Genomic DNA, 18,277 nt, shown 5'->3' with positions numbered 1-18,277 from the left:
TTATTTTTTTATAGACTTTTATGTCCCAGTTTCTTTCTTTCTTTTCTTTTTCTTTTTTTTTATTTTTTTATTTTTTTATTTATGATAGTCACAGAGAGAGAGAGAGAGAGAGAGAGAGAGGCAGAGACACAGGCAGAGGGAAAAGCAGGCTCCATGCACCGGGAGCCCGATGTGGGATTCGATCCCGGGTCTCCAGGATCGCTCCCTGGGCCAAAGGCAGGTGCCAAACCACTGAGCCACTCAGGGATCCCCCAGAGCCTTATTATGTGCACCTTTGTCTTCATGTGACTAGAGGCTTGGTGTCTAGTTCCATAATGGGTCAGACATTTGACAGCTCGGCAGCTGTGACAAGATGATCATGATCTGAACATTTTATAGTAAAATAACTATAGAGATGCTGACTCGATCCAATGAGCTATAGTGTATATAACACTAGTATTTTATTTGGGCTCAGTCGTTCTTTATTTTTATAAGTAGTCAATGCGGCCTAAGCCAACTGATAGGGCGGCAGCAGTACTATCCATGGTTAAATCTGGTCATTGTGCTGTGATCAGAGCATGCAGGTGTTGGGTGGCACAAAAGAAATTTTATAATTCACAGGTACTTGATAAACTAAGGGAATGACTTTATTGATAAGTTGTGGGAAGACTGCCCATGCTATCAATAGTAACTTAAAATCAATTACAAGAATGTAGTAACTGTGGGGTATTCCTTTTCCAATAAGACCTATTTAGCAAGGAACTGGTGGTGGAAATCAGAAATATGTATCGCTTACAAGCCAGGGTGGTTGGGAGCTACATCCAGTCATATAGCGAGGACACCTGCTGTGGAGAAAATGGCAGGGTTTTCAGGAGGCCTTAATTTCCAGAGTGATTTTTCTCACGGGCAACATTTAGTTAGTTTATTGTGTAAGTTGCTGGAAACTTTAAGGAACAGAAGACATCTTCTCTCCCCTCAAGGGGTAGAAAGCGACTGATGTGTTTGGAACCTTCTGTACTTGTCTTCTCAGGCATGAACTCCTCATTACATCCGGAAGAAAGCTAGTGGGACACCATGAATAGTACTGTGGTCCGAATCCTAGCTTTGGCCTCATGAGTAAGACAGGTAGGAGAGTTCTTTTCTCCCTCCCGACAGAACCAATGCAGTGGTATCGATGATGAGTGGTAGGTGATGAGAGACAGGTGTCGTGTCCCGTGTCCCCCCCCCCCCCCCACGCAAAGGTAGAGCATTCCTATGAAACCTTCCGTAAGCTGAAATGGCATTGAGCAAAGAGCATTCCCAGACCCAAAGAGGAACCTCTCTCTGGCTTCTCTAATACCTTGGGGCACATCTCGCTAACCGTGCACAAAATCAACAAAGCACCGCTCCCAGGCAGAGTTGATGGCTCTGGTAGGTTGCCTCTGGGATGCTGGGTGTGGCTTCCCAGGAGGGGGCGTGGTGGCACCACGCTGGCACTCAGGCTGTGCACTGCTGCTCTTCTACCGGCTCGCTGCGAAATCAGCGCTGAATGCTATGCAGACTTTTCTCAGAAACCTGGAGATCCTCCTGAGATTTCTTTCCGTTGGCAAAAACAGGTACTAACGTGGGTGGTGCTAAGGACGGAGGGCAGGGAAGAGGGCACTAACATCCAAGCATGTGTTCAGGTTGTCGGAGGCTTGCTGCACTTGAGGCGGCGGACAGCAGGATCTTCCAGGATCTTCTGGTGTCAGTTGGTTGCTCGTCCTGGCGGCTCTCGGCCTGTTGGTCAGCCTCTGTTCGGTGCTTGGCAGCTCCTTCGCTCGGGCCGTTTGCCCACTTGTGTTAGGCCTGGTCAGTGATATTACTGACCCTCACCCAGGCTGGAAAAGTGTCCAAGTGGAAGAGGCTAACTCCCCATGTGTTGATGGCCACCATCACGATTACTAGGCCAATGACATTGACCCCTAGGCCAGCTTTCACCTGTAGGACACAAACCAGCGCACCCTAGTCACTAACAGTTAGCAGCACAGATCCCTCCTCTGTGCCTCCCCACCCAAACCCTGGTCCTGGTCTGCTCCAGCCACTGCATGGGATCTGTAGTGGGGCCTCCAGGGGTGACTCAGGACTGTGGCAGGAGGGGAGAGGCTATGAGAACCATCTCCACTTGTGTTCTCACTCCCCAGTGGAAGCCTGGAAGGTGGGTGCTTGAAGCACAGGTCTTAGAATGACTACGCAAGGATTCCGTAGCTACACGATAGGGGACTGCTTTAAGGCAGGCGCTTCTTGGAGCCTTTAATGTCCTGACCCATGTGGGGACCGATAGGAGAGGCCATATTCCACAAAGCCTTTGCCACTGTTCAGTATTTGTTCCTTCCCAAAGGAACAGCTTATGGAAGAAGGTGGTGTACCTTGGGTTCCCCTGGAGAACCAGGTCAGCTGCCTCTGCTCAGCCCTTCTTGGGGGCGGGGGGTGGGTGACGGGTGACGGGTGACAGATGTGCCAGCTTTGCTGCCTTCTGCCGAGGTAATGTCCCGTCAACAGCTCTAAGCCCTCCCACGTCTGCCATGGAAGTGACACAGGCTGAGAGGGGTGTGAGGGTTGATGGATGGCAGGGCCAGGGCCAGATGGAAAAATGTACAGTAAGGATAGCTGGCACCCCACCAGGGAGGGACCACGCACACCGTGTGTGGCCGCCACTAGCTGCCATTGAGTTGGGAAAGCTGTGAGGGAAGATGAATGCTAGGAAATCGTTCCCAAGCAAGTGACTAGATGTGTTGTTCTCTGCTTTCTGGCCAGAGCCCTGGGCTTATTAGTCATTCTTGCTCCCTGGGCTTTGGGTGCGGAGAACTGCCCATGTCGCCTAGCAGAGGAGGCAGGTTCTAAAGGGGCTGAAAGGAACCGCACAGAGCATCTGGTTGGACCCTCCATCTTTAGCAGATGAGGAAATGCAGGTCTCAGGTCAGTGCCTGGGCTGAGAACAGACCCGCGATTGGCTCACTTCTTGTCACCCGGTATCTTTGAAAGGCACTGTCTCTGATCACTTTTTTGGGGCCAGAAAAGACTGTGGTGGGGGATGAGTGGTGGGGGCACCCAGAAGAGGAACTAGGGGGACAGGAGAGTTGGAACTGAGCCCAACTCTCTTGAGCAGACAGGGTTGTGCAGTAAGAGATGAGGGTGAGGGGGATGGCTGTGACCTCCCTTCCCTGAAGTATTACAGGTGACTTAGATGAGCAGTTCGAATGGTAGAAAGGGCCTGAATATCTGCTACCAGCCTGAAGCTCTCCCTTTCCTCCATTTGGTATTTACAGGGCTGCTGAGAACGAGTTTGGACGTCCGTGAACAAGAATGTGTGAGACCCTCAGCAAGGGGGACTGGTCCCTATTTCAGACCACCCAGCCCCAGTAGTTATGAGTTTTTATCTTTTCCCCAGCCCCCCAGGAGCCTGGATACCCAGGAGCACAGCAGGGGGTATAGGCTGAGAGGTTGAGGGTAAATATGCCCAACACTACAGTCTGACCATCTGCCTCCAGCTTGTGGGAGTCCAGCTGAGAACCGAGCAATGAGCTGTGGGTGCTTCGCTTTGCCATTGCTGCTTCAAGGGCTGCCTGTGTTGGGGAGAGCTCAATGGGAGGGGCCTGTCCCATCATACCTTCCACCCTAGGTTCCTACAGTTTCTCCTGCTTCATGTCTCTAAGTAAACAGCACCTTTTGCAATGAACATCCCCACTGGTCCAGTGAAGAAACTGAGGGAAACCCTCGTGCCTCTCACCCTGGGCTGCATCTCGTGACTATTCCAGCTTTCTCTGTGTACCCCCTTTCTCCCAGATAAGGCTGGGAGAGCACATTATTGGGCCTCATGGACCAACCAACAGCCTTTTTTTTTTAAATAATTATTTTTTATTGGTGTTCAATTTGCCAACATACATAATAACACCCAGTGCTCATCCCGTCAAGTGCCCACCTCAGTGCCTGCCACCCAGTCACCCCCCCCCCGCCCACCTCCCCTTCCACCACCCCTAGTTCGTTTCCCAGAGTTAGGAGTCTCCATGTTCTGTCTCCCTTTCTGATATTTCCCACTTTTTTTTTTTCTCCTTTCCCCCCAACAGCCTTTTTGCCAGCACCATTCTTTCTACCACACTAGACTGAGTGCTGACAGACTATAGAGCCTGCTATAAAATAATAAACTTCAGGAGGAGGCTGGGGACCACTGGTCCCTGTCCTCATGGCAGGAAGAGGGCATCCACGACTTACCATATCTTTGATCTGGCAATGCCCATAGCTGAAGACGATGGCGTTGGGGGGATTGCCCACAGGCAGCATCACTGCAAAGGAGATGCACATGGTGACTGGGATCAGAGTGTAGAGTGGATTAATGTGCAGCGTTTCAGACTAGGAGAAGAGAGAATTCACAGAAACATGAGCGTTGACGTTAGGCTTGCATTTCTTGGGCTTAACATCGCAAACATGCTCAAAATGGCAGCTCGGCGTTGGCTAATTTCTGCTGGATGCCATGTGCTACAAGTAGGTAAATCACTACCCTTAAAGGCACACGGTGCTGGGCAACCCAGGTGGGCTCCTGCTGCTCACTTACTCCCTGTGGAAACATGGGTTTGGGATTCCTTCCTAGAAGGGATGTGTCATTTCCTGGTGCTAGTCTAATTTTATTCTTTAGCCAGGAGATTCATTCTTCAAACTCAAGTCTCTTGGATAAGTTACTTTGGTTGAGGTGAGGGGTCCCTCTAGGTAAGATGCTTGCATTGTATGGGATTTGAACCCATGGTCTTGCCCTCAGTGTTGCAGTCTTAACTAAGTGTATCCTGGTGCTCACACAGACGATGGAGGGAGCAGTTGGAACGAGACATCTGAGCAAAGAGCAAAGACAGTGGCTGGGGGTAGTTTGGGGTTAAAAAGAGCAGAAGGATATCATTTTGTTGGGGATGAGGAGGAGGTGGCTTCATTTTGTAGGTTCCACCTTGATAATGGGACAGACGCAGCATTGTGTGTAGCGCAGTACCTTGGGGGCTGCTTAGCCAGGCTAAGATCCGGTGGTGGCTCCCCTCCCCTCATTCATGAATAAAAGATTGTTCTGAGACCATGGGATGAGGGTGGCATTGATTGCCTCGATTCTCAGGACCTCCCCCATCCCTACCCCTGCCCCCGACAGTGAAACTCGGGGGAGGTGGTGATGACAGAGTTGTGGTCTTGGGCTTGACAGCTGAGTGTACTTCTGGGAGCATTTTGTCCCCATTTTCCATAGTTCTTCCTCTGGCCCTACTCTTAGGTCTTAGGAGAGATAGAAATGATGATTGTGAGGAATTGGAATCTTAGGGTTATTTATTCACTTATCATATTTGAAACACTTCATTTCCAAACTATGGCTGGAGCACCAATCAGTGGAGGCTGTGGCAATAACCAGACGAGAGAGTACAGCCGTGGACCTACTCCTCGGGCCCAAGGCAGCCCGTCCTGACATGTGGGAGCCCTGCCCTACTCACCAGGCTGCATAGGATGGGCAGGAAGATGGTGATGGTGGCTGGGTTGCTCACAAACTCTGTGACAATGGACACCAGGATGCATGCCAACAGGGTGACAGCCCACGGTGGGAGGCCACTCAGAGACAACATCTGATGTCCAATCCACGTGGAGAGGCCAGAGCTCTGCAGGAAGATGGGTGATAGAGTAAGAAGAAAGGAGAAAAAGCACATTCCCCATGGAAGTTTTGGACTCCAGAAGGTCAGGGATGTTGGGGGGCTGGAAGGAACCACTAGGAGTCATCTAATTTGCCTTCCTTTTTTCAAGCAGACTGGACCCAGAGGCATTACTGATTTGATGATGGGATCATTTTTACAGCCCAGAAAATTCTTTATGGTTCTATCACATTCAATTTTGGGATTTCCTAGTCATTCATCACAGGGCATAGAGAGCAACCCATCCTAATTACTGTGATTCTTCTTACGATTTTGCTGATGGTTTGGCAGGGGCTGGAGATCTTCGGGGCAATGGGCCCTTCAACTTCAATCTCCATACTCTCTCCAGCCTGTGACATTTTCACTCTGTCATCCAGCCAATGGTGCTTTTTACACAGACCACCCCCGCCAGTGTAATCCTTAATTCTGTTTTTGAAGTGTGGCTCTCTCAGGCGCCTGGGTGGCTCAGTCAGTTAAGCATCTGCCTTCAGCTCAGGTCATGATCCCAGGCTCCTGGGATCGAGTCCTTCAGGGCTCTGGGATCAAGTCACCCATGGAGTTCCCTGCTCAGCGGCGAGTCTGCTTCTCCCTCTCCCTCTGCTGCTCCCCCTTGCTCATGTGCGCGCATGCTCGAGTTCTCTCTCTCTCTCTATCGCATGCACTTTCTCAAATAAAATCTTAAGAAATCTAGCTCTCTTATCACCTGTGGAAGGGGGAAGATTATCAATATCTTTGGATAGTCCCCTTCCTTGCGGTTTGTGCAGAGTCGGGGGGCAGGCCTGAACCCTGGAAGCCTTACATAGAGGGTTTCCTTGTCTATCTGAGCTTAGTGGGAAGATGCCACCCCCCTAGCCCACAAATCTTGTCATGCATCCCCGGCCTGTTTCAGGTTCAATCTCATCATGGCTGACATCAGGATCTACAATCCACCAGTGCTTTTTCACGACACAAGATACGAAGGCACATTGCCACTCTCAAACCCTTTTCCATTAGCAAAATTTCTATAGATCTACTCCAATAAATGAGTATCTCCCACTTGGAATAACATATTTGGTTGGAAGTTGTTCATTTGCCAGTGGTGAAGATTCCCTCCCTCCCTTAAAAAATAAAGGACGCCGTTGAGTTTTATACTAAAACCCTAGGTTACCATATGCATTCTCCTGCCCTCACTCCCTCCTCCTCTCTCTTCTATGGTTGATGTGCTCTAACTTTTCATACCTACCCTAGAGATTGCAAATGCACTAAAGAAAGGAGAGTAGAGCCCAAAGCAAGGTGAGATTTTATGATTCCTCAAGCTATGACTCCTACTCGTATTAAAGACAGCCTCACCGCATTGTCAGCAGGCTGCTTTATCTCTCCTTTCCAAATTCCTCAGAGGCTATTTGATCTCTACAGCACCCTGACCACCTCAAGGCAAGCTCGTAGATAGCTGGTGGTAAAAGGCCTTCAGAATTCTCTCTGCTGTGGCCATTTTACCTGGGAGCACCTTTTTCTTTTTGCTCTACTGCTTATGGGCTGCAAATCCAACATGGGACTACAGCAATTCATGACTAGTGCCTCTTCTAGCATATTAAGCCTTACCCACTGGACAAACAGGAGGAAGAACATTTAGCTGAGTGGGAATAGTACTTCTTATAAAGAAACAGAGCTCCATTTATCACATTATACAGATAGTACTCAGAGCTAAAGTAAAAATAGCAATTTTTTTCCAGAAGCTTTTTTATACTGTCATTTGAAAGAAATCCACAATTTAGATTGCCAATTTAGAGAAAAGCACAACAAAGGACGTCTTATTTTTTTTTTTAAACCTTGGTACAAAAAAATTTTTACATTGGATTTAACCTCGTGTCAAGACTGAAATTATCTCAAACTTGATAGGAATCACCTATGTCATACTTGACATATTAAAATTAGTAGACTCAGTAGATTTTACAGAAATATCAACTATGCTATCTGTAGCACAGGCACATTTGTAGTTAAAATCTTTCCGGGCTAGATGCAGTGGCCCAAACTATCAATAAAGAAAAGTATGATATTCTGAACTTGGAAATACCAATAGCACATATACAGGATTGCTTGAAAGATGGGACACGTAGTAGTGGCTAGCAATGAAAAGAATGAGGATTTTAGTTTCAATAAAGATGTTGATATGAATGTCAAGGAAGCCTTATAAGAGCTTTCATAAAAATACAGATTGGTGCTTGGATCAGAGGTGAGAGATGGGGCTCCAGTAATACGACTTTTACTCTGTAGGAGACTGGCCACCTCTGGACCATGTTGGAATAAGGCCAAGGGCAGAGTGTAGTGAGTCCTAAGGAGCAACCAGCACAGTAAGGGGTCACTACTTCTTGAAGAATGGTGGAGGAACTAGGGAGTTTTAGTTTTGGGGGGGATGATCTAAGGGGATCTAATAACTTTATTACTTTAATCATTATTACCTAGGATGGGGTTCGAGAGAACAGAGCCAAACAGTGGAAGACATACGGAAGACCAGAGCTAAAAGTAAAGACCACCTCTCTGTTCCCTGCTCAGGGAGTGCCCTGCCACTGGTGGTGTTCGAGCCCAGGGGTGTCCTGCAGGGAATTCTCTCACGGGGTAGGAGACGGGACGCAGTGTCCTTCAGGGTTCCTTCCACCTGGGGGTTTCTGTGATCTTAGATGCAGATAGCATCGGCCGTCAGTGAATGGGCAGCCAAAAAGCAAGCCAAGTTAATATAGCAAAGGTCGAGGGAAAAACGGTGTGAACCTGATTAATTTGGGGGATTCCTTTTCTATTTCAGGAAGGGCTAACATTTTAGGAAATTCAACTATTTCCCACCAGCCCCTTCTATAAGATCTTATCCCAATTCCTCCCAATCAGGAAAGCGAGGCACCTGTGTAGCATTTACATCAGCGTTAGCGTGCATTCTCCAAAGGGGCTCAATGTATGCATGTGGGAGGATTGAAGGAGTTTGCTGTGTGTCAATTTGGGGTGTCTCTGGACCCCTACAACCTCTTACTACCACTGTCAAATGCCCAGAAGGAGATGGTTATAGAAACCAACCTTTTGCCAGTGGCATTGTGGGCTGGTGAGTGAGGTGGCAGTGCCCACATGCCCTGACTCCCCAGCACGGCTGGTCTCTAACTCCCCATCCTCAGTAGTGCTAGCTTAGAGGCTCAGGGCAGGACAGGATACCCACGCCTGGCCGTACTCTTCCCCTGGGTGAATGTTCATGTCTCCCTCAGCACCTTGGAGTCTTCCTCCCAGAATAGAAATGACTCATTAGGTAAAGCTGCTTAAAACAAACTGTTGGCCCAATAAGAATAGAAATCAAGAGTTACCTTGCTGCCAGAGGCCAGAGCATAGCCTCCTCCCACCAGAATGACAATCTCCCAGGGCATGGTCTTCTGGAAGTCCTTCCATGTGATGATGGGCTCTGTCCCCAGGGAGGGCTCCTGGCTCTGCCCTGGATCACAGGTAGAGGAAGAGCAGGATGAGGGTTTGTGGAGACAAGGACCTAATTGGTGAACTGATGGCTGGGGAGGCTGCTCTGCTATTGGGGGGCAGAAGGGGAGCCTCAGAACAGCCTTGGTGAGGCTCTTCTGAAAATTCTGACTTGGGTATGGTTGACCAGAGCCAGCCCTGACTTCTTCCCTTGAACCTCTCTCACCATCACTCTTCTTCCCAAAGCAAGGCTTCTTTGCTGGAATCAGGAAGAGGAGGAAGCCGAGGAAAACAGAGACCGTGGCATCGGTGCGGTAGCCCTTCCTAGCAAAGAAACGAGCAGGGCTGGGGGCAGAGGGCCAGGAGGGAGGGGAACACCAGGTCTCAGGACGGTCTGTGGGAACACAGTGCCTCTCTTTAGGGCCCAATCTAGAGGGTCCTCCTCCTGCCTTCCTGCATCAGCTGCCATACTGATTTAATGGGCAAGGGTTGGAGGCTGGAGGCTGGGCCCCACTAGTGTAGACGTCTTGGTATGGATCATGGGCCCATTAGAAGGAGAGATCAGGGGTTATTTCGATAGAGGAGACTATGGAAGGATAACTTCTCTTTCCTACAAGGGTCACACTTCTGTGTGTTTCTTTGCTCAGTTGAGAAGCTGAACAGAGAGAGCTGTGGCCCTGGTCCTCGGGGGTCCTATGGGGGTGGCCCTGGGGCCTCCGCCTGCCACTGCCTGCCTCAGCTGCCAAGGCCTCGGCCACCCCCGGCCACACTCTCTCACAGCTGGCCTTTGACCTTAAGCCTCAGAGCCACCTGCAAGACAACTGAGGTTTCAAGAGCTTAGGAAACAAAACCAAGGTCACACGGCTGGTCAGGGGGCAGCATGAGATCCCAACCCCAGACTCAGATGCCACATGCTCTGTTTTCTTCCTGCCTCCACACTTTGGCTTCCCTCAAGAGAGGCCACTTGCAAGGGGATGTTGTGCTTCCTGGGCTCATGGCTGCCCCTGCGAGCCAAGAAGGGACACCCTGCCCGAAGGATCTGCATCAGGAGGTGATTCTTAAAGGAGGAGACAAGACCACTTACTTCTCAAAGAAAGAATCCCAGCCAGGAACAAAGCCAGGCTCCCGGGTAAACCACAGCACGGTCATCAGGATGAAGAAAAATCCAGTTACCATTTCAGGGTAGCTATGAAATACAACAGGAAGAGCTGCTCCGGGATCTGGGAGGTCTCTGCTGGCTTCTTCACTCCTCCCGGGGGTGGGGGGGGCTGCTGTGTCCAGAGCCCCCATCCTGGAGACAGAACAGCCACTGCCCCGCTGCTCTGAACAGCCTGACTGAAGTGGGAAGAGGGCCAAGAAGATGCCAGAAAACAGGATGTCGCCCGTGTCTCCAGGAGCAGCTGAGGTGGGAAGGGAGGAGGGGGCACAGCCGCAGACATTGAGGCAACAATACAGAGCAGGGCCTCCCAGGAGGACACAGTGACACAGGCCCCCACGCTCGGCTAGTGGGCCTGGAGCGGCCACAACCCTTCGGAGGGAATTTGACGATGCTACCAGGAGCCTTAAATTTGGTCCTTCCTTTCGTGTAAGGGAATAACCAGAGATGCACAGTGATATGTTACCTACTTAAAGATTAAACACTGAAAGTGGGAACGACCTACATATTCAGTGATATCCCGTGACATCAGATACATTTTGGTCTAACTGTAGGTTCAAATGTGATGCATCTGATCATTATGTTTGCACTGCAGAGCTAATGGCCTGGGAATAAGAGGACAGTCTAGCGCTGAGTGAAAAAAGATCATGTTCAGTTTGGACTGAGTTTTAGCAAAAATGCATATAATTTTGCACAAAAAAAACAGAAGGAAGAGTAATTACGGTAACAGTTGGGAACAGTTAACACTGAATAAAAGGAAAGTCCGTTTTAGTTTTCTCTTTCTATTTTCCCGTATTTTCTGAATGCTCTACAATGAACATTCAGTCCTTTTATAAATCAAAACATTTAAAAAATACTGCTTATACCAGGATCCTTTTGCCTAAAGCCATCTGCCTACACCATGAAAGGAGAAAAACCCCACCAAGTAGGATGTGTGGTCACTGGAGAAAGCCGATGATGGCTGATGGGGTGGTGATTCCTTGGGCCCTCTGGCTTTAAGTCTGCATTTGATGATGCTCGATGCCCACCAGCTTCCTAGGAGTGGCCCTGGGACGGGCAGTGGTCCGTTCAGAGCAGTGTGGGGCGCTGACTTCACAGGACATTGGGTCTGTCCCAAGAGGGTGCTGTGTTGTCTCACACTTCCTTCCCCGGCCCCCCATCTGCGCCATCCACCCCACACCATGGCTATACCTTGGACTTGGAACATGACAAAGGGGGGAGGGCGGCCTCCTGCAATCTGGGCCAGCTGGCCTTGGGCATTCAGCAGCATCGCTAAGTGCCAGGATTCGAGGCTGTGGAAAGCCCCCCAGCTCAAGGGACTGCCGAGAACAAGGCTGCTTGTGTGCTCACTTTACCTGCCATGCTTTCTCTCCTGGAGGAGGAGAGAGGATGAAGGGCTGATTTTTACCTAATGGCTCCCAGCTTTTCATATTCCTCTTGGATTCTCTTCTCTGACAGCTCTTCCCTTTTGGTCTTCTTCTTCTTGCTTAGAGAGCAGGTCTCTCTAAAGCTGAGAAAGAAGAGCAGAAGGATAAAGGAAGCGTGCCTCTGAGGCCTAGAGGAGTCCAGGAGTAAGCAAATACTAAACTGCTGGCTGGCTGTAATCACTCACCCCCTCTTCCACACTCTGCCCCTCCAACCCTGGCTGTCCTATGACTCAGCCTCCCCTCAACCTCTCCCCTTGGCTTCCAGGACTATCCATCTGGGTGTATCTCGGGTGTATCGACGTGAAGGATCATGTTTGACAGACTTGTGTGAGTGTATGGATGGGGGGTAATTTTTACATACAGAAGTATACAGCTGTCACTGATTTGATAGTTGCCTCTGAGTTCTTGAAAAAAAAAATCCAATGGGAGTCTTGGATCCCATGAACCAATAGCAAGACATTCTATTTATCTTCCCTTTATGTGTTTGAGGATCATCAAAATATGGTTATGAAGAAAAGCTTGCTATGCAGATTAATATCAGAAATAATATTGCAAGAGGAATATCTAACTTATGATTTGGAGAGATATGTGAATATTTCATGCAACTACTATGCATGAATCACTCGTGTCTAGAAGATTCAATAGGAATCTATCGAAGCCTAAGGAATTCTTCTACTTGGAGTCACATTTCTTTAGAAGTTAGTTCAAATTACTCTGTCTGCTTTGAGAGGAATGAAACTACATTGACCACAGTGCCATTCAGACTTTTTATAAATCTGATACTTCCTTTAACCAGGTAGTTGGTGGGGGCGGGGGGTTTGGGGTAGGGGTTACCAGTTAGCTGGTGTTAAGAACATTCCATTGTAGAGCTTATAGTGAAGTGCCAAGGCCATGTATATTTAGTTCCTAGAACCGGTGATGCCTGACTCCCCGTCTAGTCCAGCGCCTTCTCCTCGCACATCCTCCGTGGTCACTTGGCAGCTCCCCCTTGGATGGTGCTCCCCAGGGCTCCCGCCATGACTCTGGTGGGACGGGAGAGCCTCGCTACCTCACTGGCAGGGCCCTGGGACTCACTTGCAGCCCAGGAACAGCCAGTGCATCCAGAACCAGCTGACCACCAGCATGATGAGGGAGATGGGAAAACTGAAGAGGAACCAGGTGCCAAAGTTGACCACCTCTGCAGCTGGATACTGGCTGGAGGGGAAAGAACCAAGTCAGTGACTAGAAATGGATTCTCACGTGGTTTCTGGGGGGTGATAAGCTAAACGCTCCTTAGGAAGACATACATCACAGCTAAATGGTAGAGAGGACGGTAATGATGCAGTGAAACATTATCTAGAACTCACGTATTCGACAGTTGTAACTGTACAGGACCCAGCCAAGAATGATGAAGTAAGCCAAAAAGGACACCTAAGCAACCAAACTTGATAAATCACTGAAGTGTATATACTTTGCACTCAGGAGAACCACTCAGGATCTGTTTACTCTTCATTTATGGAAAGATTCTGGAAAGTTACTCATCTGGTTTTTAGGTCAACAGAGAATGGAAAGAGCAGTCTGGTATACTTTGTTTATAAGGAAACCAAAGGAATGTGAGCTTTGATTAGGGGATGCAAGGCACTGATTCTGGAGAAGTTGGACTCTAGAGCATCACGAAGGTTCCAGGTATTAACTGTGCCCATAGGGAACCGTGGCTTGGAATCCCCAAATATTTGATCAACATCCACTGCTATCCTAGGGGCTCAGGGAGGTTACCCAGAGGACTCTTCATTCCTCAGGAAGGGCTGTGGCCCCCAGCCCTGATGTTGTTTTCCTGGGGAGCTGGGATGGGCCACAGGTGAGCCATGACTTTAGCCAAGACAACGTCTGTGTTCCTTTCCTCTGGAATTGCTACCTCTAAGGTGGGAGGAGATTGCCCCTCTTTTCACACTAGGCACTGCGTGGAAAAAGAGACCAAGAGCAGATTCTCCTCTCCCCCCAAGAGAGAATGCAATGGAGAATGCAACGTCATCCCAGGGACATCCACTTTTTTGCACCATGGCCTGGTCAGGGACTTACCTTTACCATCCACCTGCTTCTTGGGAAATTGTGACAGCTTGTGCCTTCCCTAAGGGCCAGAGTGGCTCCCTGATAGCGGGTGGCGGGAAGAAGGACTTTTGGAGCTAGAAGGATACCAGAGGGCGTAAATCACTGGGTGACTCACTCTGGCCTGCAGCAGGCTAAGCGGCCTAAGGTCTGTTGCGTCATCTCTTCTCTGTACATAGAAATCTAGGCCCTGCTCCTGGACTCAGGAAAAAGGAATGGGCTTTTAGAATAGATTAAATAAACTTTTGTGGGTGAATATGAGGGCCTACTACCATTTACGGCACCTTAGAAAGTGTAACAACTAACTTGTAGAGTTTTGCAACACGGCCAGACTGCACTCGGGGGTGGTCTGTTCACCAACGCCAAGAAAAACAGTGTGGCGGCACTTTCAGACAGTGGAGATCCAGAGAGCCCACCGTCCTTTCACCGGATCCCTATCGTCCACGGAAGCCACGGTTGTGACTAAAGGGACCATGACAGCCCAGGAAGGAGGCTAAGAGAATATGAATTGGCCCAACCACAGGGTGAATCAGGAATCAAAGAGCAGAGACTCAAAGTCTGGACAGAGTAATATGATGTGAGGATGCTCACAGCTCAGATCCTGGGGACTTGGGTCTTCACATTTCATTGGCCCTTCCTCCTCCCGTCTCTTCCCCCCTCCCTCTCCCCCTTCCTCCCTCTTTACCTTCCTTGCTTCCTTCCTTCCTTTTCCTGCCAAAATGAAAGGAGTGCTTCTCCTCTTGTCTGATCTCCTTCTCTCCTGTCTGCTCTAGAACCCTTCCTGCGTTCTCAGGGACATCAGGCTATCAGTCGTCCCCTCTCTCCCAAATCTTTCATCTTCCTCTCACCTGGATGTCCCTATCTACATTCAAATGTCCTCCATCTTAAAAGTCCCTCTTGACCCCACTTGGCTCTTCCGTTATCATCGTCCCATACCTCTCCTTCTCATCACAGACAACTTTGTCCACTCACCCCCAGCTTACTCCTCAACTCACGGAAATTTGGCTTCACTTTTCAGTCACTTGACCGAATTGCTCTTGCCTAGGTCACCAGTGACCTTCAGGTCATGGAATTGAATCTTTTTGTCCTTTTGCTTAGTCATTCAGCCACTTTAGACAGTATGGCCCACGCCTTCCTCCTTGAACGCTTTCTTCCCTTGGATAGAATGACACCAGATTTTCCTCTTCCCTGTGTGATACCCTATTGTTCTCTCATTTATAGTCTACTTTAAAAATTTGAGCTTAATATTTCTGGCCCCTGCTCTACTTACTCCATATATTCTCCCAGAGTGATGGATCTCCTTCACTCTCTTGGCTTCACTTGCCACATGCCTCCCACCAGGACCCACTACCATCTAATTAGTGGGCCCCAGTACAAAATGCAAATGTGGGGCCACTTGTTCAAAAATGATTAAGAATTCCCAGATGGTGACAGTGGACCATCAAGCTAAGGGTGGGGTCCTTCTCAGCATCGTGGTCCAGTGGGACCGTACAGGTCATGTGCTCAGGAAGACAGCTCTGCAGGCCGCTGACTTTAAATCTATGCCTTTCACCTAAAAATGTTTAGGAGATTCAGAGCTGTGTATCCCTCTGGCCATCTCAACCTCTACATCAACATCTCCTTATTTTTCTGTTCCTTTAGGTCAAGGGCAGCTCTGTTCTCCCAGCTGTGGAGACCATGAGTCTGACAATCAGACTTGGCCCTTCCCTCCCTCGGGCTCTTTATAATCCTATTGAGGCTGGTCAAGCCTACCTCTGCCTTTCTCTCAAATCTGACCACTTCTCCTCACTGCTGCCTGGGTTTGCAGGCCACCACCAGCTCTCTCCTGGGCATCTGCAGTGGTGTCCAAAGTTGTCCGCCTGCTGCCTACTTTCTCTCTTCCATGTTTTCAATCCGGAATCAGTTTTCAAAACTATAAATCTGATCACCTTGTTCCCTGCCTATAATTCCTCAAAGGCTACTCACGGCCTTCCAGATGAAGTCCAAGTTCCCGAGTGGGCCACAGGAGGCCCTTGCGATCTCTGTGTCTACCTCTGGCCTCCCTTTACCCTCTACCATTCTCTCCTATGTGCTCTGCTCACTGGCCACTGAGTCCTTCCACTCACTGTTGTGTTGGTCTGGAAAACCTCCCTTTCTCCAGGGTATGCCCACTGTGCTTCCGATATTGTTTCTGTAGCTGTGTCCTTGGGGAGGCGTGTCCTCCCTGTAGACTGGGTGGGCCCGTGGGCTCTCCCAGCAGAACCACCCCCCCTCCAGTCACACCGAGCTATCATGCTCCATAGTCTCTTTTCCCTCTGGGTATGGAAACGGTTCCAGTTCTATTTTCTGCCCTATCCTTATCATCTCATTCTGCTCCCGACACGTACTGGGTGGTTGGTAGATATTTGTGGATCTGGTGAGTTCCTTACTTGTTGAAGTGTTCCAAGAAAATGAGGCTGGTAGACGTGCCAATGATGGTGGTCAGGCCCCCAATGGTAGCAGCATAAGATATGCTCAGAGACAGGCACTTGCAGATCATCTGGTCATGCTGGGACTTGTACTTTCTGTTGAGCTCCTGGTTCCTGGGGCCGGGGATCAAGACTAGTGGCTTTTCCTATCAGAGAAAAATTAGTGAATCTTTCCAACCCAGTGTGGGCTGTCCAGCACACAAAGCATGAAAGCAGGGGCACCACGGTGCCATGAAAGGTTTTATGCTTGGGGGTCAGAAGGACAAATCCCCATCCTAGCTCTACCATTTACCAATTTGGGCAGCTCCTCTGAGTCACCTATTCTTCTGCAAAATGAAGAAAAGCCTATTTTCTCCACCAGATTGTTGTGAAGAGTAATTGAGGTAATATATGGAGAGCACTGAGAATACTTCCTGGCATTTAACAAATGGTAAGCGATAATTACTTTTGTTGTTAGTAACAGCATGTTCTATTTTCACCTGAACTCCAGCAGACCTGGTTGCTCTCCGCTTTGTGTGTCAGTGACACATGGGAGCTGGTGGTTCTCTCTCTGGATTTGGAGTAAAAGTCCTGCCTGGGAGAGGACTGAGAAATACGCCTTGGGAGGCAGAGGGAGTCCAATGTGTGATTCTCTCCTCACCCTTTTCTCCTTCTAGCCTCTTGGTTTTGAATCCCCACTCTCTCCCTTCCCTTGCATATGAGGCTGGCCTTCTGTGCTCCTACAAGGCCCTGCTTAGCCTGATGGTGTGGCCTTTCAGGGTCAGAGGTTGCTGACCTCTGGCCTTAAGTGTAGATAAAGAAGCAAGTAGGGCACTTGGCTGGCTCAGTCAGTTAAGTGTCTAACTCGTTTCAGATTAGGTCATGGTCTCAGCATCCTGGGATGGATGGAGCTGCGCATTGGACTCCATGCTTGGCATGGAGCCAGCTTACGACTCTCTCTCTCTCTCCCTTTGCTTCTCCTCAGTGCACTTTCTCTCAAATAAATAAATAAATCTTAAAAAAAGAAAGAAAAAGAAAAGAAGCAGCAGCAAGTACCCTTTGCCCCTCTAGGCCTGGTGTCCTGCCAACTGAGTCTTCGTAAGACCCAGAGCCGCCTGATGCAAACATCAGGAGGCCAAATCCTGGGAAAACCCTGGGAAAGAGGCCGCCTTGCCTCCTTTCTCAAAGCCCTTAACTAGTGCCCCACCCCCCAGGAGGGCCTGAGTTGGTCTGGACCCTTGCAAGCCTTCCCGAGAGATTCATTATTCGAGCTGTAAGAGAATTCAGATTCTCTGGTCCGGTGGTTTTCTAAATTTTCCATGAAAATTTTCACGGACCTCCAATATATAAAGCATAATGTAGCATTTACTAAGCATACATCTGTTTTATAACTGAAAGTAGACACGTGTGGTGAGGGAGATGTGGATTTGAATCGAGATATTCCTCGAATTACTGACTCTGAGGCCTTGGGCACGCGATGTCACCTCCTTCCATTTCATCTGCAGAAATGGAATTCAAGACTTGCTACCTCCCCGAGCCAAAACTAGGGAGAAAACGCTCAGCACACTGCACTTGGTACATAATCGGTGTTTCATAAATGGTGGCAGTTACTGATGTTGATGGTGGATGTTAAAGAATTGAGATTAAAAAAAAAAAAAGAATTGAGATTATTTGGATGGACACAAAAATTTGAAATCAAGGATTGTCAGTGATAGCCGCAAGTTCATGCCAGCTTCAATATCCATTTTGTTTCTGTATGTTGTTTCAGTGGGATAGCAAGTAGCAGGAAAATACTCATTCACACAAAAAAGGTAGTTTTCTTGCAATCTCAGAATAGTCAAATACAATTTGCATTGTCCCCGAAGCGCCCTTGGGGGAAAAAAATGTGAATACCTATGATCTAGTCCAACCCCCAGCTTTTATAGTTGAAGGAAAAAATAGGGCCTTAGATGGTACAATGACTTGCCAAAATCAACGGTGAGTTAGGTGTTTTATCTCCATGGCACACGCAGGCCAGACGTATGTGGATGGAGTGCCTGGTGACAGCACACTAGCCTGCCACCCTCATAACCTCAAGGTCAGTGCCCCTTGGGAAGCTCGAGAGGAATTCCATGT

General features: G+C 48.9%; 1 protein-coding gene across 1 annotated transcript in view; it reads right to left on the bottom strand.

Annotated features, from left to right (window-relative positions):
- Window positions 1–601: 601 nt before the first annotated feature.
- SLC13A4 (solute carrier family 13 member 4) overlaps window positions 602–18,277 on the bottom strand; it is a 43,529-nt gene continuing 25,853 nt past the window's right edge. The window contains exons 9-17 of the mRNA XM_072762964.1: window positions 16,145–16,329; window positions 12,726–12,845; window positions 11,633–11,734; window positions 10,153–10,254; window positions 9,295–9,392; window positions 8,966–9,090; window positions 5,454–5,615; window positions 4,210–4,347; window positions 602–1,938 (exon numbers count right to left, since the gene is read on the bottom strand). Coding sequence (XP_072619065.1) covers window positions 1,801–1,938; window positions 4,210–4,347; window positions 5,454–5,615; window positions 8,966–9,090; window positions 9,295–9,392; window positions 10,153–10,254; window positions 11,633–11,734; window positions 12,726–12,845; window positions 16,145–16,329 — 1,170 coding nt within the window. The 3' untranslated portion in view covers window positions 602–1,800. The remainder of the gene's footprint in view (window positions 1,939–4,209; window positions 4,348–5,453; window positions 5,616–8,965; window positions 9,091–9,294; window positions 9,393–10,152; window positions 10,255–11,632; window positions 11,735–12,725; window positions 12,846–16,144; window positions 16,330–18,277) is intronic.

Source organism: Vulpes vulpes, chromosome 7, assembly GCF_048418805.1.
Source record: "Vulpes vulpes isolate BD-2025 chromosome 7, VulVul3, whole genome shotgun sequence".
NCBI lineage: Eukaryota > Metazoa > Chordata > Mammalia > Carnivora > Canidae > Vulpes > Vulpes vulpes.
Note: the sequence above shows the minus strand (reverse complement) of the source record. Positions and strands in the feature narration are given on the sequence as shown.